The sequence below is a fragment of the Maylandia zebra genome, linkage group LG1 (assembly GCF_041146795.1).
Source record: "Maylandia zebra isolate NMK-2024a linkage group LG1, Mzebra_GT3a, whole genome shotgun sequence".
Classification (NCBI taxonomy): Eukaryota; Metazoa; Chordata; class Actinopteri; order Cichliformes; family Cichlidae; genus Maylandia; species Maylandia zebra.
Genome location: NC_135167.1, coordinates 16,735,603 through 16,760,686, shown reverse-complemented (window position 1 = coordinate 16,760,686; position 25,084 = coordinate 16,735,603). Strand labels below are relative to the sequence as shown.

The following is a 25,084-nucleotide window of genomic DNA, read 5'->3' as shown; positions in this document are numbered from 1 at the left end:
CACGAAATTGAATTATGTTAGTTTAAAGCAAAAATCTTTAGTTCATCTAATTTAAAAAAACTACTTAAGATTAACAAGACATATTTAAGACTAACTAAATCAAGTTATGTTGTATGAACAAAGATGATATATTTTCAGGTTAGATAGTTTAGATTAGTTACTTCAACACATTTCTTATTTGTGGCAGTAAAATGTTAAATTTAAGTTAGATTAATTCAAATATTATATTTTCAGCCACCTTGTGCTTTATTAATTAGTTTTACATAAATCTATTTTGTCAACAGGTTCCACACAAATGAATTAAGTACATCCAACTTATTTTTTAAAATTTCTTTTATTGCCAACACATTCAGTGAGCATTTGTGTAAACCCAGTCCAAAATAAAACACAACAGCTCATTAGGGTTAGTAATTAACAGTATGTAGACAGATGCAACATCAAGACTTTAAATTAAATGTCTGTATCTACCAGAAATAGAAGAGAAAAAAAAAACGCATTGAAGATCACATAACACATTGATAAGATGACACTTGAGTTATGCACATGTGATGCTAGTAAGGTCTGTGAGTGTTTTTTTCTTTTAGTGTCTAAAATGGATAGCAAAGTTGCTATTTGCAATGATTGCTTAGGGTCAGTCCAGTAACACAATGCCAATGAAGTGCTTTCCTTTAACAATGCAAAGTGAAGTGTCCACCTCAACAGCCACAATTTTAAAAAAAATTTATGTAACAACAACAACAACAACAACAATAATAATAATAATAATAATAATAATAATAATAATAATAATAATAAATAGTCCACTGATATTAGCAATCAAAGAAAATTACATCACCATCCCAAATAAAACTTTAACAAAACATGCCAACATTATGGTCTAACAATAAAACAGCTTGTCAGCGTTCAGTTTTTTTGCAACAGCACAGCAGTAACCATTTAACACTTGCCACTGTCAACATTTATTTTACTAGTGTTTGGGCAAAAAACTTCAGATGTAAACATTTTAACATGGAAACAATTGTTCGTCTTTAAAAGTCCACAAAATATACATTCATCCTGCATTCCCAACTTGGATGATCTGATATCCTCGTGTTGGTGTTGTTCCCAGACCATCATGAAAATGTTGTCACATTGTTGTGACGTTATTCTTTTGCGCGCCAAGCCATTCGTGCATTTATGAAATTCCAATGTTGCAAGGACAATATCAATTCTGCTTACTGTTTATTAAAGGGTTACGGTTAGGGTTAGGGTCAGTTGATCGGCGGACAGAGGCGGTTTCACGCAGCTTAAGTACAGTTTTTTGTTTTACGCCGGTTTTTCCCGAAGTCGCAAAAGTATGACGTCACAACATTCTGATTGGTCACTTGCAATGTTGATCCTGGAACAACATTTAGTATGATGATCTGGGAACAACACCAACACGAGGATATCAGATCAACCTCCTAACTTACCCTTATTTTTAGTATGTATTGCAATTACCTTTACAATGCACACAATGTAACACAAACTGAATATGAACATATTTCCACCTCATAACAATATGCCTTGAACGCTAATATACACACCACCCTTCAACATTTCTGGTGCAGTATCATCTCTCAATTAAATCCTTTAAATCTCAAAACTTTTGAATGTCTCTTACTAGCCCCCCACAACAGTAAAATCTCTCAAATTGTAGTAGTTTACAAACTTTTCAAAATGTTCTAAATTTCTCTTAAATGTAATTTTCCCGTTATCTGTCATTTACAAATTACCATTTTATTCCCATTCAGCCTCCGAAAAACTTCTGTCCATCTGACAGAACATTCATCATCCAAATTAAAGGTTGGCTTATTCATTCAGTGTATTCTTGAGCAACTGTACCTTGGTCAAGAGTATGCTGACATACAGATGAAGGAAGAGCTTCTGAAGTACTTCAAAGAAAGCTTTCAGTCTTGAGGTTAACTGAGATTCAGTGCATATATCCCACCCATTAAGAGTGCACATGCAGAGGCCAGGTCTTCCAGGTCATGCAGGGCACACTAGATGGTTATACCCACATCGGCTGGAGGAGTGCTGGCATCAGCTCTTTCGATGGTAAAGATAGCAAGGGTAATTTGTTCCAGCTCCCTCTGAACAGCTGTAGCTTAGACACAAAAACATAGAAAAATGGCATCCAGTTTTAAAAAAAGAAAGAAAAAGGGCCAAAGCTACCCTTTAATGACGTAAACACAATATTAGGAACATGCACCCCAGTGTGCCACTATTTCAGACTACAGATTCAACGATAAATATAAATAGTTTGGGTATACAAGAAGATTTCCCAAAACATTTAAACAGGTTCCATGCAAATTACAACAACAACAACATGCAACAACATTAGTTATTCAAAATTTGGTTTAATACAGATAAAAAACTAAACTAAAATTACCAACCAATTATTCTTTGAAGAGGATGCTTGGGTCTTCATTCAGGTAAAAAGGTAGTGCCCTGAGGACACACTCCCTCCCCTTTTCAATACTTTCCTTCTGTAGAGAGTGGCAGAGATACAGGAAGAGAAAACAGATATACTTTAGGATGACAGAAACTCACATTATACGCAAAATGAATGACATATCCACTGCACAGATAGACATGTACACAAGACCAACTAATCATCACATGGACATGAATAGTTAACCTGTTGGGCAGGGTTTCCACCACATTATATATGTCCATAATGGAGGTAAAGACAAACTAATACATCATCTTTTTTGCATTCAAAACATAACATAAAAACATTCACTTCTGGTTTAACCTAAATCAAGGGATCAGATTTTACATATGTTTAGGTAATTTAAATTTTCCAACGTTTTGAGTACCAAACTTTGTCTTGCTTAATATAAATGTAAGTGCACTGTGCAGCTACCATACACTAGCTGTTTAAATTTGAAAATGATCTTATTAGCCATAATATTTTGCTACCAACAGAATAACGCACCTGTGTGGCTGGGGCCAAAGTTTGTCTAATTTTCTTCCCTGCAACGCCTCCTTTTTTCTTGAAGACTTTTATGAGCTGGTCAGTGTATTGGTCAAGTTGTGTAAAAAGCCTTGGAACATGTGCAGCAGTAGTAATCCTCACATATTCTGCTTCCACCTGAAAATATGTCAACAAACACAACATACTGTACTGTAAATATACATACTATATGTACACATATACAAACTAAAACTAATGTAGTAAGACCTCATTAAAGCTATAATTTTAACACAAACATTTACACAAAATGCTAATGGAGCCATTACAGCTTTTATTGTTATTTATCAAGTTCCAAAAAATATTGATCACAGCTGATCTGAAAAGAATTTCATGCCTCAGGCCCTTGAACTGCAACCTTTACCATGGTTCAGATGTGGAGAAGAAATAACAGGGGCATGGGATGGGTCACAAAAGAAAACTTAACTTATAAAACAGTTTTGTTTTTAAAAGTATAACAGTTCACATACCACACACAAGCTCAGCAATACCACATACACCACATCAGTATAGGAGGGAGCAGGTAAAGGCAGGATCTGAGATTTATAAAGTAAAACAAGAAATTCATTACTTAATTTCAAGAAGCAAATTATTGTTTGAATTACAACTAAATAAAATACTACTCAGAAGAAAAGCAAGAGATTGACACTGCCATGTGCTAACTTTCTATAGAAGCAATTATCACCAGGTCTGTCGACCTCCATTGTCTGTCCACTCATATGTCTTGAATAATTTTATTTAAAAAAGTAAGTGTGTACTTTCACAAACTGTAATTTATAACTACATTGATATGTATAACTCCGCTAGGAAACATGCTGTATTTACAGACCATTTTTACATAATACAGATTACTGATAGAGCAGAATAATGGTGTCACAGTGGCTTTCGCCCTTGACTTTTTGGATTTGAAATGTCACTTTATGCTATCCTTGCTATCCTATTCGATATTTCCGACTCTCGGATTACAGAAAAGGAATCCCAAGAAAGCAAATGGAAAAATAACCCCTTGAAAGAATAACCCCATGAACCCCTGTAGCTAATCCCTTAATAAAACAAAAAACAATAAAAATGTTTCTTACACAGTCCACAAAATAAGCATGTCCAGGACCCAGTAAAACTAATGTAAAACAAGCGCACGCAAACGATATAACATGTCTTGTAAGACAAACGCAAAATATAACCATGCTGGACATATAGATACTACACAACATAGTCAAAGAAAAAAAGTGGTCTTACCTCTCAAAGAAACAGTAGCTTGGCGCCAAAACAGCCTTTTTCAGTTAAATTTGAAGTCTTGCGCATGAGCAGGCACAAGCCGTGAAACCTTCTTGTTCTGCGCGGTTTCATTACAACTGTTTTTGCATTACTGCCACCTTGTGGATATACAAGGTATATCGATCCTAATTGACTTAACTTAAATGTTATGCGATCAAGTAACACATTAGTATTATGTACGTTGAATAATAGACACAATTACGTAGACTTGATTAGAAAAACATATGTTAACTTAACAAAAACATATATTTTAAGTAAAATGAAAATAAATAATTAATATACACTGAACAATCCACCTCATTCATTTTTTTGAGTGTACAGTAACACCCATTAATTTCCCAGAAGACAGGTGCAGGGGATATTAATCCAAATAAGAGAGGTAAGCTTTGCCAGTTTTCAGCTCATGCTACAGCCAAAGCTCTGCATATTCCACCCAGCCAAAGGCTTTTAGATGTTTCCCATTACAACCGAGACAGGGCTGGATTTTAATGGCCAAGTTGCGAAGGAGGAACCAGCCTGTTACTCACTACTAAGTGGCTTCCAACCCAGTTCAACATTAAGTATAAAGACTTTTGATGGTTTTTCCTCATAAATACTTGGAAAGACATACAGGGGCAACACTTTTTTTCTGGTGTGAAACAGTAACAAACTTAAAAGCAGTGAATATTTAGCTGCTAAGCACCTACGTCTGAGTTCTTTCCTTAAGTGTGAGTGGAAAACTTGACATTTTTCTTTAATAGGACACATTCTTGTTATTATAGTCACTTGAGCCACTTGCCAGAAAAATTTAATGAAACCCTTAATATGAGCACAGAGCTTATTTCTTTAAGAGCACAACACATCAAAGTGAATAAATATAGCCTGACTGTCTTCACTTGTTTAACACTTAACTTATTGTATTTCATTCACCGAAATATCCATGAATTGGATAAATACAAGCATGAACTACAGAGAGGAACACAAAGACAAGCATTGCACTAACTACTGAGCACTTACAAGACTTTTCCTGTTCCTATTTCAAGAGATTGCTGTGTTGTCATGAAGCACAATGAAGCTATATTAGCTGCTATATCCTCAAACTGATGTGTAAACAATGATGTGTAAGTTTGAGGTGATTTTTTAAAGTTATCGAGTTTGTTTTCTACGTTATTCGTTATTTATTGCTAGTTTGAGTTTCTAATTGCTGTTTTAGTTTATGTATTGAAAGTCTACTATTTCATATATACTATTAATACTAGTTTTTCTAACATTAAGTATTTTGTTCCTGTCTTATCTATATTCTAGTAATGAGTCTTAGTCCAATGCTGGTTTCTTAGTTCTACATTTTGGCAAATCCAACACTGAACCAGTTTCACGAAACTTAGCAAGCAGTTTGCTAACTGTAGCATGGGAGATGGGTGGTCTCGTAGGGTGTCTTGCATTGAAATCTGCTGCAATGACCCGGTTACTGCGTTCACCAGATATCAACACAATTTCGATCCACTCCTCACGTGTTAACCTCTTCGACATGTCAATGGCTGTGAACAAAGAGAAACTTGTAAATAACTCATGAAAGAGTAAATTTACGTTGAAACCAAGCACACCATTGTTTTTCTTGTGACATTACCAATAAGTTTGATGTGTCACATGGCCCTCTTTCTATTGAAAAGTTGTATCCAAGATGGCCGACTTCTAAATGGCCACCATGGTCACCACCCATCTTGATGAGTTTGCCCCCTCACATATACTAATGTGCCACAAACAGGACTTTAATATCACCAACCATTCTAACTTTGCTAGTTTTGAAGTCCAGTTATTGGAGATGACTGCTTCCACGACCACTTTATGTGTGTTGGTCTATCGACCGCCAAAATATAACAAGTGTTTTATTTCGGACTTTCCCGACTTCTTGGGTTCCGTTCTTTTTAAATATGATTCCATTCTTATTCTTAGTGATTTTAACATACACATCTGTTGTAAGAATGACCTGCTTGCTAAAGACTTTCTTGCTTTAATGGACTCTTTTAACCTCCTTTAATGGGTAAATGAACCAACCCACGTTAAAGGCCATATTTTGGACTTGGTCTTTACGTATGGCCTGGATATTTGTATTAAGGATATAAATGACGCTGGGATTTCAGATCATTTTCTAATTTCCTTTGATATTGGCTTATCTGCCGCTGGACTGCAGCCTGGAGCACTTTCTCGTCCGCTACGCGTACTCAGCTCTGAAGCTGTGTCAAAGTTTGCTGTGTCTTTTTTAGATTTGGCGCCTATAATTCCTGACTGCTGCTCAGTTCGCTCATCTGATGGTTATGCTGATACTTTGCTATCATTATTTTCATCTATCTCTGATTTGGCTGTACCTGACGACTGTTCTCTCTGTTCGGTTGATGGTTGTGCTAATATCCTGTTATCTGTTTGTTCTTTTATTCTTGATTCTGTTGCTCCCATCAAAATGAAGCGCCCTAGAGCCTACTCTCGTTGCTGGCTAAATGATACTACACGTGCCTTATGACGTGTCTGTCGCCGTGATGAGAGGAGGTGGAAAAAAGATAAACTTCAGGTTTCTTATGATATGTTATGGACCAGCCGCTCACAGTTTCAAACTGCTGCTAGAATGGCTAAGGCATCTTTTCTTTCCAAAGTCATTTTGGCTAATGGTCACAACCCTCGTATGCTATTTAAAAATTTTAATTCTGTTGTTAATCCCTGTCCTGATATGCCTTTACTGTATTCACAAGCTCTTTGTGAGCGTTTTCAAATTCTTTTTTTAGATAAGGTTTCATCCCTTAAGCTTTCCTCTTCGTCTGCCTCTTATCCTGTCTTTTCCTCTGAGTGTAATTCAACTTTTCATCAATTTGAGCCCGTGTCGCTTTCGACTCTGAAGCAGCTGGTTGATCAACTGAAAAACACCAATGCTGTGTTTGATATTCTCCCATCACGCATTGTTAAGGGCTGTTTTGATGTAATTGGACCGAGCATTCTATTCTTAATGAATTTTTCTCTACTCTCTGGATGTGTCCCACTGGCCTTTAAGGATGCTGTAGTCCAGCCTATTCTGAAAAAAAAAGAATCTTGATTGTTATGATCTTTTGAACTATCGACCAATCTCTAAGCTTCCGTTTCATTCCAAGATCCTGGAGCGACTAGTTCTTTCTCAGCTTCAGGCATACTTAGACGCGAACAACATTGCAGAGAAATTTCAGTCTGCCTTTAAGCCACGGCACAGCACTGAAACGGCCTTGCTTAGAGTTCTCAATGACCTATTTGTAAGCACTGACTCTGGACGCTCTGTGGTCCTGGTTTTTTTGGACCTTTCCTCTGCTATTGATATGGTTGATCATAACATTCTTCTACTAAGACTTGAGCATACTGTGGGTATAAGAGGCACTGCCCTCAACTGGTTTAAATCTTATCTTGCTGACAGGTCTTTTTCGGTTAATTTGGGCAACTTCTCATCTTCCTCGGTACCTGTACACTGTGGTGTGCCTCAAGGATCTGTATTAGGCCCTATTCTCTTTTCGCTATATCTGCTCCCTCTTGGAGCAATTTTTGAGAAGTCTAATTTTGCCTTTCATTGCTATGCTGATGATATACAGATTTATTTTGAGATTACTGACGATCTTGCTATGTCTTTTCACTATTTTCGTGAATGCATGCGTGAGGTTAAAGGTTGGTTCAAGAGTAATTCACTTGTCCTGAACGAAAAGAAAACGGAGATCGTGGTGTTTGATAGTAAAATCCCCCGTGACCAACTGTGTGCTGCTCTGATGCCTTTTGCTAGCTCTCCTTCTGATTATGCCAGTAATTTGGGCATACTACTGGATAGCTCGCTTAAATTTGACAAGCAAGTGTCTGCTGTTGTGAGGTCTAGTTTTAATCAGCTGCGCCTCATTTCTAAGGCTAAGCGCTATATTCCGCACATTGACCTGGAAAAACTCATTCATGCATTCGTGACTTCCAGGTTGGACAACTGCAACTCTCTTTACATTGGCCTTTCCTCCACCCTTCTCGTTAGATTGCAGACTGTCCAGAATGCGGCGGCACGCCTTTTGACAGGTAGCAGGAAGTTTTCTTCCATCACTCCTGTTCTTGCTGGCTTGCACTGGCTTCCAATTAAATACCGTATTCAATTTAAAATATTACTTTTCACCTACAAAACCATTAATAATTTGGCGCCGAGCTACCTCAATGAGCTTCTCAGGTTACACACTCCTGTCAGAGCACTTAGATCTGCTACCCAAATTCTTCTGGAGCAACCTCGTTCTCGGCTGAAGTCTCGCGGTGACCGCGCATTTGCTGTAGCTGCCCCGGTCTTATGGAACAACCTTCCTGCTGCTATTCGGGCGTCTGACTCTATGCCACTGTTTAAATCACGGCTGAAGACTTATTTGTTTAATCTTGCCTTTCCACCTAGTTAACACTTGGTGTGCGTTGGTACATTTTTATCCGTTATGCTTGTGTACTACTTTTATATCTTACGATTGTCAAGGTTTTTATAATTGATACGTGCCAGGTCCTTTCTCTTTTCCCTCCCATCTCCCTTTTCCTATTTTATTTTTGTCAAGCACCTTGGTTTTTTAGTGTGCTTTATAAATATTATTATTATTATTATTATTATTATTATTCCCATGTTATTACGGTGTATCCATATAAATGGCCCACCCTGTATATTATTAGTAACTGTATTAGTCTATGTTGCTGTGTTCGCTTGTCCCTGATTTCTTATTCAGTAATTTTCTTCAGGTCTTTGTTAGTGTCCTTTAGCTATTGCCTGTTTTATCTTGAAGGTTTGTTTTCTTTTGTGTTTAATTTTAGTTTTACTTCCTGTCTTCTCCCTCCTTTGTGATTCTGTGCTTCTCCCTGATTGCTTTCCCCGGTTGTTTTTCTGCCCTCACTTGTGTCTCTTTCTCTAATTAGTGCTCTGTATATACATCCTCCAGTGTCTCCCACATCTAGTTTATCTGTTAGGTTCCTCTAGCTGACCTATGTCACTGTGCATCTTGTGTTTTTACCTTTTGGACTTTGTTAATGCGCAAATCTCATCATCAGCCTTGATTAAACAGATTGCTCTTGTTTGTTACTCCTTTGTGTCCTGCATCTGGGTCCTCTCCTAATCACTATCTCTGGCAGATAATAGAGAAGTTGGTGGAAAAATAAATGTCAACTTAAAGGTATTTCAAGCAAATTAGTTCATTAGTTGATCAGTTTAACCAGACAAATATTTAGATTTCTTAATTTATTTAATAAGGTTAATAACATTTTGATTTTCAAATGGTCACACAAGTAATAAAATACACAAATCTCAATCATATAAATGTAACAGCAACTGCAATACATTATTATCATATGATTTGTCTGTTAAGTATCTTTGACAGCCCCTAGAGTAGCGTACTGCAAAAACACTAAATATGAGAGTGCATGAAAGGAAAAGCAAAGGCAGAAAGGGACATCCAGTTATTTTAGCTTCATGGAGTCAGTTATGAGTGATAAACTTTGGAAAGTTTTAAACTTAGAGTAAGCAGGTCATGGCTGTGGTCCCCTCATTTTTTTAAGGAGGTGGACTGAACTTCTGCAGAGTGGAATTCGCTATGATGCACCGACTGGAGTAGGCAGATATAATCAATAGAATTACATGAAATGGCAGCCTGAATCACACCACACACAACCACTGTACTGAAAACCCTAAAGGTTTGTCTATTTAAAGCTCAACTGCCCTGACACAGAAAAAGTTGTATTGCTTTATTTACTGTACGCGCATGATTCATGCAAACTGAAGCATATGCTGCAGAGGCACGACAGGCACTAAGATAATTTTAACGTTCTATTCCACCGTGTAGTTCAGAGGCGCCTCAGTTAATGAGACTCAGTCTGTCTGGTTCTGAGTCTGACTTTCAATCCACCACCCACTGAGTTCACATATTAAAATTATACCACTGGGGAAGAGTTCTGTCAGTGGAAAACAATGTGTCATTTTCATCCATATCAAATGATATGGATACAAGAAGAAAATGTTATCTTTGGGGATATCCGTTGTCATTAGGTAATTTAAGGGCGAAGTGATGTATCATTTGCCTCATCGGGACCTCCTGACGCATACTAATACCAAAACAGTTACACTTCATTTCACAAATTCTCTCTGCTCCCAGCAATACCTCAGTCAGAATTCAGTTTACGAGTTAAAAGTGCAAACATAGTTGTGAATATCAATGTGAGAAAATGTCACTTGTGGTATCACAGGAAATTTGTTAAGTTACTTTCAAGTTTGTTTTCCACCCTTGACTGGTCCTTGTACTGATCATTATCAAATCTCTGTGCTGATGTCTTCTCAGAAGTCTGCATTATAATTACTTTAAGCAGCCTTTATTAGAGATAATGGACCTTCAGAGTTCGATCACATTTAATTACAACTGACAAATTAGGCTCTAACTATATCTACACTCTACCTGGGAAAAAGAATATCAAATACAAGAACGACTGCTTCCATGCGTTGTGCATTTCATTGAATTAAACGAGGATTCGGGGAAATAGATAAGAGTTAGTCAGGAGAGGGGACACAAAAGCAGAGGTGTGGATATGAGGCCTAAAAAATTGTGCAGCAACATCAAAGCATGGTGATGGACAAAAGCATCTGAACCGTACAGATTTGGTATTCTCATTAAAATCTGCCAAAAGTTTTAAGTCTCCCCACTTTTCTTCAAACCTTAATGTGTATTTGGATGTGTATGTGTATTTGCATTGATAACTAATATATGCAGTATATATGGACACAAACTGGACATGTTATGACACAGAGCTGACTTTAGAATGTGTCATATGAATGATGATGGTGGTCTAACTTCTAACGAATACATATACATCTTTCATGGGGCTAACAGGATTGAACTGTGCATTTGGAAACCACAGCAGCTGCAAGGTTTCACATCACACTGGTTTAAGTTGAATTATGGTTTAGTCCCTGGTTTTTCTTATGTCACAAATCAAGATTGCATTTACAAGTCACAAACAAAATTCCCACTCTCAGCAGATTCATCTGAAACAACCTTCTGCTATTTGATCCTGAACATACTTCAATCTGCACAACAAAGGTGAACAAAAAGACGTCACTTTGATTTTTGAGTGAAGGAGACTCTGATGTTTATGGCAACAACAGGCAAGAAACATCTCAGTCTTGTATATTCCCGTCTGTGCATCTATTCTTGAGCAGATTGCATTACTAAAAAAAGATTTAAATGCAACTTGATACATGATAAAATTTCGTTTACTTTTGGTTCATTCTACTTAATTGTATCGTATAATCCAGTTTTGTATAATTTTCCTGATACTGTGTCCATCTCATGTAACATTTTGTGCATATTACCAGTGCAGCTCTCTCTTTATGCAAGTAAAGGCGATTTAGATGTGTTCTGACTTGGAAGCCTATTTACCATTTCCAGAGAGAGGGCGTTTGTTTGCATGGCACTAGGGAGAGCCCTAGTGGTAAAATACTGAACTACAGATTTAATGCATTATTTTTGTACACACACACACACACACACGCACACACACACACACACACACACACACACACACACACATACAAAAGGCAACAGTGCCTGGCGCTCATGCTGGTACACAAAACATGACGATAATAAAATATGACATACATAAGTATTTTTGTCAATAAGGTCATATGAACAGAAGCACTGTATTATAGTGAATTAACACAAGTCATTTGACCTTGAAACAAGAATATGCTAGCTCTTTAGTTATGTTAAATTTATGTTAAAGTTCAGAGAAATTTCTGTAAAAGTCTGTAATTGTTTTTTAAATATTTCATCTCAGATTCTTCTGTTCTGTTTTGGGACCCGCACCTGAAAGCATCTCTGTGGTAGAATGTATATTAGGCTACATTGCCAGAAGTGCTTGTTAATATTTCTGATTTTAGAAAAGCAAAATGACTTTAACTCCATTCCCTACAGCTGCTGTAAATATAGCCAACAAAGACATACACCTGAGTCTCTAGGTAATTTTACCTCATTTTTTTCAACAAGAAAGGGATGGTTATAGGCAGGGCTGCACACAAGTGGTCCGCAGGAGCGCATTCGGGGTCAAAATAAAAGACGCGCACCAGATAAGAAGTTGGAACGCGCGTTTGCGTACAGTATGATTATGACTGTTATTAGTACTGAAGGAAAATAAAGCTACATTCAATCCGCCCTGCCAGTGATATGATTCACTGCAGCTCAACTGTCAAAAATGGTATGTGTGCAAAGTCAAACACTATATGTGAGTAGAGTAAATTTGAGTATGCTCACCTGTCAACATGACAGAATAGTTTTTGCTGCACTGGTACCTGTCACAGCTGTAGCACTTTCAGTGGCATCAGAATGGCACTTTGGGTCTTAGCTCATATAATCTCTAGCTACTCTGATGGGTGTTGAGCTTGCTGCAAACTTCTGCAGTAGTGTCAGAAATGACACTTTTATTCATGGACCTGAACTGGCAGGTAACACAAACAAGAATATGCTTGCTCCACAGTTTGCTGATGTGTTACAGAACCGAGTCAGGTCAAAGAAGTCTTTGACAAGAGACAGCTTTCTATATTATAAGACACATTACTTTTTAAATATTTGCTTGAGTTTATGCAAGTTAAGGCCTGTTGAAGCTTTCAATTGTTGCAGGTGAATTCACCTATAGTAATATGCCAAGTGTGCCCCAGAACCCTGCTCATATACTATGTATCTCTACTAAAGTCATGCTGCCATACAACAGGGGTTTCCAACTCCAGGCCTCAAGGGCCGGTGTCCTGCAGGTTTTAGATCTCACCCTGGGTCAACACACTTGAATCAAACGATTAGTTCATTACCAGGCCTCTGGAGAACTTCAAGACATGCTGATGAGGTAATTTAGCCATTTAAATCAGCTGTGTTAGCTTACGGAGCTTATTTCTTCTACGGTATTCAAAAATAAGCAACTTACTTACAGGAGAGATATATTTCCTGGCAATATGGCAATCATGGATGTGGCTGTCATGCTATTTGAGCCCAAAAACTTTTAAAATGAAAGAAAGCTTCAATTTTGTAATCAGTTGTGTAGTGCTGCCTCTGGTGGCTGCACACAGCAAAAGCTGTTGGCTCACAACCATGCAGTCTATGAAAACAAGTTACTTTACACATTTATAACCATCTGTTGTTTTTCTGAATTACCATCAACCACGTCTGTGTCTCCATGTTAGCATGTCTTACGGAACATGTAGTAAATTAGGATACCAAGATAACAACTACACACATGGTTACACAATAAGTAAAAAACGATGGAGGGACTGATTTGCTCTCCAAATAAAACCTTTTATTCCATTTTAATCATCTGGGCTAAAACTTCTGTCCCTCTCAATCATTCTCTTCATCTCTCTGTCAGAGTAATATGAGAGGATCATTGAATCTAACAAGGTCAAACAGATGAAGAGAAATAAGAAACCAGCCTGGAAGAAAAAAAAACACTGATTTTTTTTTTAATAGATTTAGTTCACTTTGCATTTAATTTTAGAGAATAAATACTCATCTTTTTTCAAATCAAATAATATCCTAAAACCCCTTTGTTTCATATCACTAAGTTTTCTCAGATATCCAGCATGAGAATGTGGAAAGGTCTTCACTTCTGGTACTCACAAAAATGGTTTCACTGTATTACCTACAGCTTTTAAGACACAAGTGCTTGTCTGAATAATCAGTAAAATTAATAAAAACAAGCAGACAGTTTGTGTTGAGTTTAGGACAGACAAGATTTCTTCATTACTACATACACATCAACAGGGATGAGTATAAAATAACAGTTACTGGAAAAGAAGGAGACTTTTTAAGTAATCATGAGGCAAAAAGGCTAAATTCATCCAGGATTGCTGAAAAAGCAATACTGCTCTATAAAAGGAAACAATGATTTGAAGGCATCTTCACTCTTTATGTCACCACTGACTGTTTACCCACAACAGCATTGATCAGAATATAATCAGCAAAGCATTCCACGTGAATATCAATAAAAGTAGGCAATCTATACCATCTCAGTGTGTATACAAATATATTGCAGCATCCCTGGTGTAGGCCTACATGCACTCATCTTCAGTCAGTCCCACTTTCAGTTCCCGTGCAAGCAATTATGCATGAAGAGTTCAAACTAACCTGCTAGAGCCTTTCATGCCACAGTGAAATATGAGGAAAGAATTCCTTCAATGGGAGTTTTAAAAAATTGTTTTGGGGCCTAATATGGTGTCCTAACATGAGGCTGACAAAGTTCATAAAGATGGCTAAATTAAACCCATCCCATTAGAAAAGTCAGCAGGATTTCTTTTCATTTTTCTAGAGAATAATCGTGACCGCCTTTCTTCTTGTCCTTGCTAAAATAATTGTAATAAGTGTCCTTTATACTATTCAAGGCTTGGTCTTTTATTTAACCTGTAAATTTATATACTATATATCCTGTATTTACTGGGCCTGGATCACTATCATTAATACTCACATTTTAACTTTCAAGGTTGGCAGACATGTTTTATATTGTTATGTATGACCTGGCTTAGTTTCATTACATATGAAAACTTCCCAAAAAAATGAAGGTAATTGTCTTCTATAGCATGACTCCAGGGCACAATGATGATCCACAGTGATATGTTCATCTTGAACACTGTTTCTGAACCATGACACGATGGCTTGTGCGCTTAAACCTCTGAATGGGAGCGGTGATGCAGAACCTCATTATGTGTCAGTACTTTAAACAAACGTGGCATTTTATTCATTAAATGTGCTCATTGAGACCATCGAGATGCTTTAGGGGCAGTAAACAAGCATATACTCACTATCTTTATAGTTGAACTTCACAAGAAACGATGCCGATACTACTAGAAGTTAAGAGACTGGATTTTGTTTAAGGATTTGAAATTGTAGAGTAGGTGTGCTGAATCATCGGCAAATGATAAAGTATAAAAATCCAGCTGAGCATATAAATTTGACTTCAAAGTTGTTCATTTGGGTTTGCAAAAGCCAAAGTGTTTGTGTTTTCGACATTAAAAAAGCCAAACATATGGTTAAGTATTTGACAACAGTAATATACTATAATAACCACCTATTACTGTTCAAAGGAAAGGTCTCTTAATGCTAACCAAGTGAATTTACTTTTTGAACACCCAACAAATACTGCAGTCATGAATGATTCTCTCACTTTGCATACACGGAGATATACAGTTCATCAGTCACATCATCATGGATGCATCGTCATGTTAACTTGGGTTAAACTGAAAACACAAATACCCATTCACTGTATTTAAACCATTTCTTAATTTAAAGAAACTAGTTTAAACTAAATAAAGAAAAACAATATTAGTCCACCAAAGATAACAAGCATTTGTTGTTATTGGTGTTATTATGTGATCTGCAAACAAACATTAAAAAGCGATGCACTGGTTTGATATTGTATGGATTCGGATATTAGCAGATATTGATCGAGCCCATCTTGTTCAAGCTAACGTTCTATAAAAGGAGATTAGATACACAATGTCCTTATACTGTACATGCTCATATACACTGTGGTTTATACTTACCCATCTGACAGGAAGAATTTGGTCCTCTCAGTACAGACAATAACGCTACGGGGTTGTCTCTTCTCAATTAACTCTGATTACCAAAAAAATTGAGATCATGGGAAAAAAAGACATTTTCCATATTTAGCGTCTCCTATTGACATATCTACAGAGAGATGTGTGTACTTACTTTGGACATCATCAACAGAGGATGGCAATAATCTTTTGTTCATTTCCCTAAAGTCAGGAGCTAAAAAAAACATCAATGGTGTATGAAAAGAAATCAATAAGTGGATCATCAGTGGATAAAGAACATCAGTCTGTTATAGAGTACAAACATCAAAAATCTGTCCATAGGAATGCCACCACTGTGTGCATGTCCTGCACACATGGGAGCAGAATCAAACCTAGAACTCAAACATGTCATTCTGCTTCTTCGCTAGCTTTGCCACCTCCTGTCGGATCGCTTGCACAAGTGCAGAGGTGGAGAGGCTGCTCAGGGGCATACTGTCCATGTCCTTCAGCACCTGGGGTAGACTTTGCTGGGATGATGTGCTTGGGGCAGGTGGTGGCTGCTCCAGTGTCTGGTTATACTGCAGAGGCAGCCTGGTGGGGCTCCCCTGTGGGTAGCGAGGATGAGGAAAAGCCTCTACGTACCCAGGCAGGGGCACCTGAAAAACAAGATGAACAGGACATCAGAAATACAGAAACATCATTACTACTGCCCACTAAAGATGACTTTGTTAGAAGACAGAATATTCGTTAGTTTTCCATCTTGCTGAGTGAACAGTTTCTCTTGAACCACTAATTTAAAAGAATGGGTGATAACGCAAAATATACAAAAAATGGACCAACGTAACAAGGAAAGTAATGAGTGTGGAGCTCTACAAAAATATTAAACTAAGATGCAACTTGATTCAAACATTGCTTCGAACAAAAATCTACTCTTGCATGAAGACACAAATTTTAAGTGTCAGCATTACACACCACAAAACTAAAAAAAAAAAAAAAGGGAAAAAAAGCAAACAGTAAATTTTTTAAAAAGGTGTTCATTTAAGAAATGTGCTCAACTACCCCAGTGTTTTGTTGTGTCCACTCAACGCCAGCCATAAATTCAGTTCAGCAAATGGTTTCTAAATGACACTGGTTCTGCAAAAAGACACTGCATGAATGCATTTGGTTGAAACAGGCAAAGAGACAAGAAAAAAAAAAAAGACAAAAAACATTTCATACAAACAGGGAGAGTGCAGGCAGGGAGGGACACATAGGCCACACGGGTTGCAATAACACATCTAACAAGACAAATGGAGCCTTTCCAATTGTAATGAAAAACAAAGAACATTTAGGACTGTGCTTAACAGCTACTAAGTTAAGTGAGTTCCAGTCATCTTCAAAGTTAAAGACTGGGCAGAAAATGTGTTTTGGATCAATGTCAGTTCCATAATGAGACAAAGGACAAAAAAAATGTTTAATGGGGAGGGGTATCCCAACTACGCGACTTTTTATTATTAATTCATGTCAGTTCAGTACCACGCTTTATGGCTCTTTGGGCTTGAATTGAACTTATGGAGAAGCATTTTAATATTATCTAATATATTTTATCATATTAATAGTGTGTTTCAGGAAACTGTATGAAAATAAGAGAAAACAAAAAAAACAACCTTACATGTATGTTATGTTTGTAGCCATTCTCTAACCTGTTCAGAGTCTTGATTTATTCTTAATCCTTCAAGAAATTCATTTGGAGGAGTTTATTTTAAAGATCTAATTATTAGTCCAAGGATCTCTTGGAGCTATGGGACAACAGCTTAAGCCGGACTGTCCTGTTTAATTCCGACATCTGGTAACGACATTCTACCGCTGTACATTAATTATTCTGCAGTCTCGGGTGCTTCGGGCAAAATGAGCTTCCTTACAGAATCTGCCCACTGTGGCGGCACATCCTCGGGTTCAGGTGGATAAGACATCCAAGAGGGACTGTGGTAGGAGGTGGGCGGTGTGGACACAAAGTATTCTGAGTAACCGGGCCTCGTGGCTGGGATGGCATAGACAGCCGTGATTGGGTTTCCTGTGAAAAATAGAGAAGAGAGAGTGGCACTGACTCATTTCATTTGTGGGTTCATAGATTTCAGCTTTTCACCTCAAGCATTTTAATTTGTCCAAATATTTTTCCATTCTTGACAAAGTAATGTTGGCATTTAAGCACACTGGAACACACTGTGGGTTGCTTTTAAAATGCAAAGTCATCTCCTTGTTATGCTTACCTGAGTAGTTGGACACAGGCTGCTCTGCAGTGATAGATGGAAGTGCTGCTCTAGTGGTTGGCCCATATGGGTTGTTGTCATGTTGACTCTGCATTTCAGCGACAGATGTCTCTAAGCTCCTTCCCTTAGGCCCCAAGTCAGAAGTGGAACTAAGTTGGACAGAGATTGGAGAGGCAATAAACAAAGACATGCTGCAATACTACACCACTAGATGGCAGACACATGCTGAGTGAAAAAGTGGGCACCTTATTAACATTCTTCCCATCTCTCAATGCACTGCTCCAATATTAAAATTTACACAAGCCCTAAAATCGCGCTGGCCACAGTACATCACCCAGTGACTATCTAGTCCCTGAATATGCATTTAAATATGAATAAATGTTGAATATCTTATGGGTTTTGGGAAATACAGGCAGCAGTATGACGGTCTGTCTGCAGCTGTGCTCGTGTATATCTTCAGCATTACCGTCTTAGAGAAGTCCCAGGAGGGGGCCCAGTGCGAGGTGGTAAAGGGGGAGGAGAACCCATGGCCTCAGGAAGCTGGGTGAAGCGAAAGGCCTTAAACAGATTGTGAAAGCCATTTAGGGTTAACGTTTCTTTATTACAGGTATTAGAGAGCACAAGTGATTCTCAGCCAACTTACTGGTTCAGGCAGGCTACACTGATACATATCTGTACCATAAGATGGCACCCACTGGAGGCCTCCCTGTCCAGAGCTCATTGTACCCGGTGCACTGGTCACCACATCTGCATAAGGGAGGGGAGGCGGCGCAGGGTTGTAGTGGTTTGGTTGGTGGTGGTGGGAGTGCCTTCCAGATGTGGACTGCCCCCCTGAAGCCAGACTGAAAGCCTCCTCTAGCAGCAGGTGCATCTGCTGTCGCACTTCATCAATTGACGGTTGCGAGCTGAGAGTGGATGTCTCTGAGTGGCCTTTCAAGCCCCGTCCATACATGTATCCCCGCGGTCCCATGATACGATCAACATTTGTTTCCTCAATCAACTCTGGCTCAGTCTGAAAATATTACCGTAGGGAAACTATTGTGAACTGAGACTAAACATACTTTTGCAAAGTCTGACAACTTGTACATTTGGTAGAAAAGCCTATATTTATCTGTTTCATTTTCTTAAATAACAACAACAACAACAAAACAAGCAACATACAAACAAGACTGATGAGATATGCAATTTTGGCACAAGTTTAACCCTCTGAGGCCTAAGAAATTATCTGTGGTGACCCAAACCCTAATCTCAGGTTGACAGTTAAGATTTTAGCAATCAAGTCACAAAGAAATGATCATTCCAACTGAGACACATCAAAGCCTATTTTTTTTCTCAAAATACAGGGTTATGATTAGAGCTTAGGCTAGGGTTAGGGTTGTCACCAGTGATGACTTTAGCCCTCAGAGAATAAAAGCATCAGTTTCACGGTAGCTTTATGCTGATGGTTTGTGGAAAGCATGCTTTGACTTTCAAATTTTTGTGATACTTTTAAACGTAGCCTTTCCACACTGAATTGTCCGGATGCTAACAGATACAAGTCCTGTAATGTATTTTGTAACTCTGTCACTTGGTTGCAAACAAAGTGCTGACTGAGCTAGAAGAGGCTGTTTAACATACACTTGAGTGTACTAGATTAATTTGCTGTAATAGTTTAATCCAATGTTGTTATGAGTTTGGTTACAGTAAGCTTAGGAGAAGGGCCACTGATACTTTATACATAACCACTGTCCTCTCAACTCTATGTATTCCACTCCCAGACTTAATCTCCTCCATCTTTTCTTACTTTCTCTTTAGCCACATGAAATCAGTCCTCATACTTAGTGATAAATTAATATGAGTTGAGGCTGTCCTACTTCCTGTGCGACTACAGACTAGTCATGGGAGACCTAGTGTGGTGCACCTCATAAATCAGCCCCTCTTGCAACACAGAACATCAGAGAAATATATCTGCAATGATGGAGCCTGCAGCTACACGAGGCCCTCTGTAATGTACAGGGCCAGGAGTTCTGAGAAAGGATCTTGTAATTTGTACTGGCCATTGTGCCATGTTTCTAACAGAGCCGAAAGGTTGGTAACAAAGACTTCAACACACTGTTTTGCTTGCGATACCAGCTAGTCATCTCAAACACCTGATCTATTTAAACTGGAAGCAAAAAGCTGCCAGACCAGATTTGAACCTGCAACAGAAGACAAAGCAACAGAATTGCATAAAACAGTAAGATTCAACATAGGCGCCCAAACTACAGCTATAAGAGCCAGTAGACCCTTTTATTTTTCTCCCATGAAAAGTCAGATGGCTGTCAGGTCAGTGGAAGTTCAGAGAAATATTTCCAGCACTGGCTCAGAATGAAAGCCCTCTTTAGGAATGGTCTGCCTGATTGCTCTTAGAAGCTCCCATGCCTGTGTTTGGTCTTCATGACAGAAAAAAGCCATACACAGAACCATAATGGACCAATAAAACAGTAGGGACATAAACCAGTCTTCCTGAGATGCATTATATATCAAAACGACAGGACCCAATAAATCTTAGCTCTTAATTATAAATGAACCACTTTTCTACCTTCAGCAGGCTGGGGCACACTTGAAACCACACCTGAGTTGAATATAACTCATTTCTAGCTCTGTTGCTGCATAGAGAATAAGGCTGAACTCCAGCAGGGATTGATTTTGATCTTTTAATTCAGTGCAAATAGGCAACCTTTTCTTTAATTACTATTAAAATGAATGAGAAACACGGGCACCGTTGAAGAGTAATACATCAGAAAAGTAAAAGTCACTTGTGCAGTCTTCTACACACAGGTTGCAAATTACCTCGTATTAATACATTTAATAAATACCAGCATTTGTTTCAGTGTTGCTAAAATTCTTTGTTAAATAAGTTTACACATAAATATCTTCCTCTGTCTTTAAGCAGGCTTTTACAAATGCTATACTCCCACATGATATGATCTCTTAATGCAATTCAGTGTAAAATGGCTGCGCAGAAACGCCTTTTAATGTGTTCTAACACATCCCTATGTCTAACTGAAGCCTTTCTCTTACAGGAAAGCTGCGTTCTCAGCTCTGGAAATACTCTGTTTGGTTCAGGTGAGGGTGCTGCCTGGGTAGAGCTTGCAGGAGGCAAGACACACGGCGTCCACTCACCCGATGTAAATTCTCCAGGTAATTACCTATTGTATTCTCTGACTGAGTCAGACATGCGCTTCTCGCATACAGCTCTGCGGGATAATGTCGAGAAAGGTTCAGGGCTGCAGTGCCAAATGTGAAAAACTGCTTTAGTCTTGTCAAGCTGCTCTTCCCCCATTTTGCTGGTAGTCTGTACAAAATTTCCTCTTGTCTTAAGTGTCCCTCTACACCTGCACAGCAGCTTAACAATGTCTACAGAAATACGAAGGGGAAAATTTGCACTAAAATTAGCTGGAAATTTGAAAGACATGCATTCTGTTTGCCCAACACAGACAGATGAACCCTCATTATAGTTTTAGCTGAACTGTCGAAATATCTTTTACTCACAATGAAGCCTGTGGATTTTAATTCCCCATCAGAGGATCGCTTCACAGGCAGCAAGGACAAGAGTAACAAAAAGAGTTAAAATTACCAAATCTTTAATAAACTGGTGCATATTTTTTAAAATAGACTTGAACCTGTGTAGAGTTATCTTTTAACTGCTAGCTGGATGATCTAGTTGGGCAGACAGGGTCGGTGTTGAAATATAACTCACATCATAGCCGCTGTTGCGGATGCCTCTCCTGGGTCTCTCTCTCATTACAAGCAGGTCCATCTCTGTTCCTCCGGGGCTCGGACTGCTTAAGCTTTGTCTGCTTCGATAGGCCGCCTGCCCTACCTGCGAGTGCCTGCCAATTAGAGTAAAGAGTGGATTCAGTGCAAATCAAATCTGGTTTTGTTATTAACTTAAAACATTTACTCTTTCAGTTTTAATTTCCCCGCAGTGGCAAGTAGTGATGGGTGAAGGAAGACAATAAACCTTACAGTTTTTATTGAGCCAGACATTATGAACAGGGCGAGGAAAAGTATACATGCTACCTGAAATGTTAACAGAGGGATGAGATGTGATATGTTAGAAAATCCCAAGAATATCAAAGAAAAGTTCTGGGACAGATTTCAAATAATTGTTTGAAAGATTTATTTTTTTCAAAGTAAAATGGTCATCAAGTGAACACACAAACCCACTTTCTGGTTTGAACATTGCTGCTTAGCAGATGAGTGTGAGTTATTCTGATGTCTAAATGTAAAGTACAAGTACTACACATGTTTTTGTGCATCTGTGTGGTTGAAACAGGACAGAACCAGCATAGTGGTCCATCCAAAACCCTGAATTATCTCCATTAGGGAAGCTCTGAATTTGGATCAGTCTAATCAGAAAGGCCTAATGGGACTCCCACTACCTACTATGGCATAAATGGATAATAACAGTATTAGAGGAGGCACTTTCACTTATAGAGGTAAGCTAATTAGGCACAGCAGGGGTGAGCAGAGATTGCTAGCAGTCCATGATTAAAAGTCCAATCAACCAATATGAAGAACATGATACATGTGGTGGGTCAAACTTGTAAGCAAGAATGGATCTTTCTTTGTGTTGACAGTCAGTAAAATCTTGTTTCCAGCTGCTTCCCTACTCTCCCCTCACCTTCTGTGAGACTTGACATAAGTAGAACCTCGCTCATCATCAGGCTCCAGCGGTCTTCCATGCTCATCGGCAGCCCTCTCATGACCGTGTCGCTGTCTCTGTGCCACAGCCCGGCCACTGCTGCTGCCATTGGTGGACGGGAAATCATAATAGCCCTTCCTTTTAGCCTTCAGCCTCAGCTTGTTCCTGTAGTGTTCAATGTCTGACTTCTGCTTCAGTGCCAAGTTCACCTGCAGAGAGGGTAGGCCACAGGATGTAGCAGAAGAGAGGACAATCAGAACAAATGCAGACATGAGGTTATTCTGTATGCAGTTACAGGTTTGTCTTAGAAGGCAGGTGTGAATAGAAAATGAACCCTTATTAAAAATTCATTATGTTGCTTCAGTATTACAACTGACATGAAAAATAAATTAAAACCCAAGAATAAATTATTGAACTATCCACTTCCAGGTTCTTCTTTAGACTCACTGTAAGTTGATGTTGATTAAAAATGTGCTTATTTGTGGGTAGCACACAGAAAGATGTGACCTTGTGCCAACTTTTTCCTGGCGATTTTAAACTTAAGAGAGAAGTATGCAAGGACAGAATTCTATGTCTTCCAGCTTATATGACACGGTTTTTTTTGTTCAAAAAGTATCCAACTGAGAGGATGTGTGCATTTGCATCACCTCTCCATTGACAATAGCCGAGTCCTGGCTGCGGTCAGAGGATGCCGGATGTGAGTAGTTGGTCTGTGCTGCCACTGGCTTTATGGAGATAAGCTGCAGGGAGCCAGAGGAGGTGTCATATGGATCTGAAGAACAGAGAAGGAGTTCACTCACAAAGAGACTACAAATACCTCTAATCATTACATTGTCAGTCAAAGAGGAATAAACGGTCACACTCTCTCTTTGTCTGTCTGTCTGATAACCACCCCCGCCTGCCCACCCAAGGGCTCCTGTCACCTCTTGACACTTGGGATTATGTCAAACATCAGTTGTCTGTGTCAGCAAACGAGTTTTTGGATGGAGACAATAGATCACAAAGATAGATTTGACTTCCAAACTTGTGGCATTGCATCTCTGTGATAAATGAAGAAAAACTGACTTTGCACTTTAGTTCCTCGTTCAGCATCAGACAAACTAGATTCAGTCCTAGCTTTCCCTTAACTCAGCTGATGAATTATTCAAAACTAAGCATTAAGAATATCATAATCGAGCACCCCTGATCTAATTTAAAGAGTATTAGATTAATTTCACTCACATCCACCACATATAGAACATTTAGCTTCAGTGGACGAGAATAGAAGAGCAAATAATTCAACATCTAAATGGATTTCGCATAAACTGCACAGAATGCTCAAAGAGCACGAGAAGGCTGACTTCACATGGTCGTTTGGCTTTTTTTATGTTTTGCATTAATACATGTGTTCAAGCATGTGTTTGTGTCAGTGTGTCACAGCATCTGCTAGTCTGACACGGTGTATTATTCCAGCAGACTCTCTGTTTCATGTAATATTGATCAGATCTATCTATGCTTATTGCTGAAGAGGTACCTACTTTAGAATGTAAAAATAGCCGCAGTAGAAATGTAGTAGACATCCCTCCTATGCAAGTGTTTTGCATAGGAGAGAATGGAAAAACATCTGTCATACACCTGACCTCGTCCGCAAAGGAGCTATAGAGCAAATTATTTGTATTTGCATCAGCGTGTAACTCTCACCGTCCCTCTTGCGAGTCTCCTCCTTTGTCAGTTTCTGCTGTGCTGTGATTTTCGACACCGTCAGGCCCCTGCCGGAATTGGGCTTCTCTGATTCGTTGCTGATGACGGAACCATCCTCACTTGGCAACTTGCTGCAAGTAACCATAGCAACAAGAAAGGCGGTGAGCTCTCAGGAAGCTGGGCTCAGAGCCAGGTTATGTCATCCCTCGCTTTAACAACCTCACCTTCCTCTCTCGCTCACTCAAGCCTTTGTCCTGTTACCACAATGTGCTATTACTGTATTTTTTTTTTTTTTTGCATAGCAAAAAAAGGATAAAAAAGATGTGTGCTCATGTTAAAATCATCACCAAATGCTGCCTGCTCTTAGTATATCAGTGAAATCAACAGTATTCAATCAAGTATGTTCATTTTGTTCACTGAGACTCATTCGTTTTGCAGTAAAATGAAAGCAAACGATAGAAAAATCATCTTACTGACAAAAAACTTTACTACCATTATTATATTTGAAACATGTAATAACAAAATAATCATCTAATTCTCTTGCTAAAAAAAAATTGGCAATATGAAGGATTTTTGGACATTTATCTTCCCGTTTTGTGTCTGTACTACATATGCAGTGTCGATGTATGTGCAAAGTACACGTCAGATTATTTCCAGAGTGAAGCAAGGCT

At 38.5% G+C, this 25,084-nt stretch overlaps 1 protein-coding gene and 1 long non-coding RNA gene across 10 annotated transcripts in view; both read right to left on the bottom strand.

Moving 5' to 3' along the window:
- Positions 1-315: 315 nt before the first annotated feature.
- Positions 316-4,594, bottom strand: LOC106676192 (uncharacterized). 6 transcript variants are annotated; one of them, XR_013097114.1, is made up of 5 exons: positions 4,232-4,594; positions 3,466-3,531; positions 2,960-3,115; positions 2,415-2,507; positions 316-2,125 (listed from the first exon to the last, which is right to left on the bottom strand). It is a non-coding gene; the product is annotated as an uncharacterized LOC106676192 (long non-coding RNA). The 6 variants fall into 6 exon arrangements; XR_013097130.1 differs by having other exon boundaries at positions 3,487-3,531; XR_013097124.1 differs by lacking the exon at positions 4,232-4,594 and adding an exon at positions 4,075-4,214.
- Positions 4,595-15,610: 11,016 nt separating this feature from the next.
- kiaa1549lb (KIAA1549-like b) overlaps positions 15,611-25,084 on the bottom strand; it is a 58,815-nt gene continuing 49,341 nt past the window's right edge. For 2 of the 4 annotated variants that reach the window (XM_024802151.2, XM_076882509.1), the window contains 10 exons: positions 24,414-24,544; positions 23,381-23,505; positions 22,713-22,942; positions 21,786-21,918; positions 21,578-21,616; positions 18,708-19,076; positions 18,531-18,622; positions 18,065-18,213; positions 17,717-17,868; positions 15,611-16,471 (listed from right to left, as the gene is read on the bottom strand). In XM_024802151.2, coding sequence (XP_024657919.2) covers positions 16,208-16,471; positions 17,717-17,868; positions 18,065-18,213; positions 18,531-18,622; positions 18,708-19,076; positions 21,578-21,616; positions 21,786-21,918; positions 22,713-22,942; positions 23,381-23,505; positions 24,414-24,544 — 1,684 coding nt within the window. In that variant the 3' untranslated portion in view covers positions 15,611-16,207. The other 2 variants (XM_076882522.1, XM_076882515.1) reach the window with 2 other exon arrangements.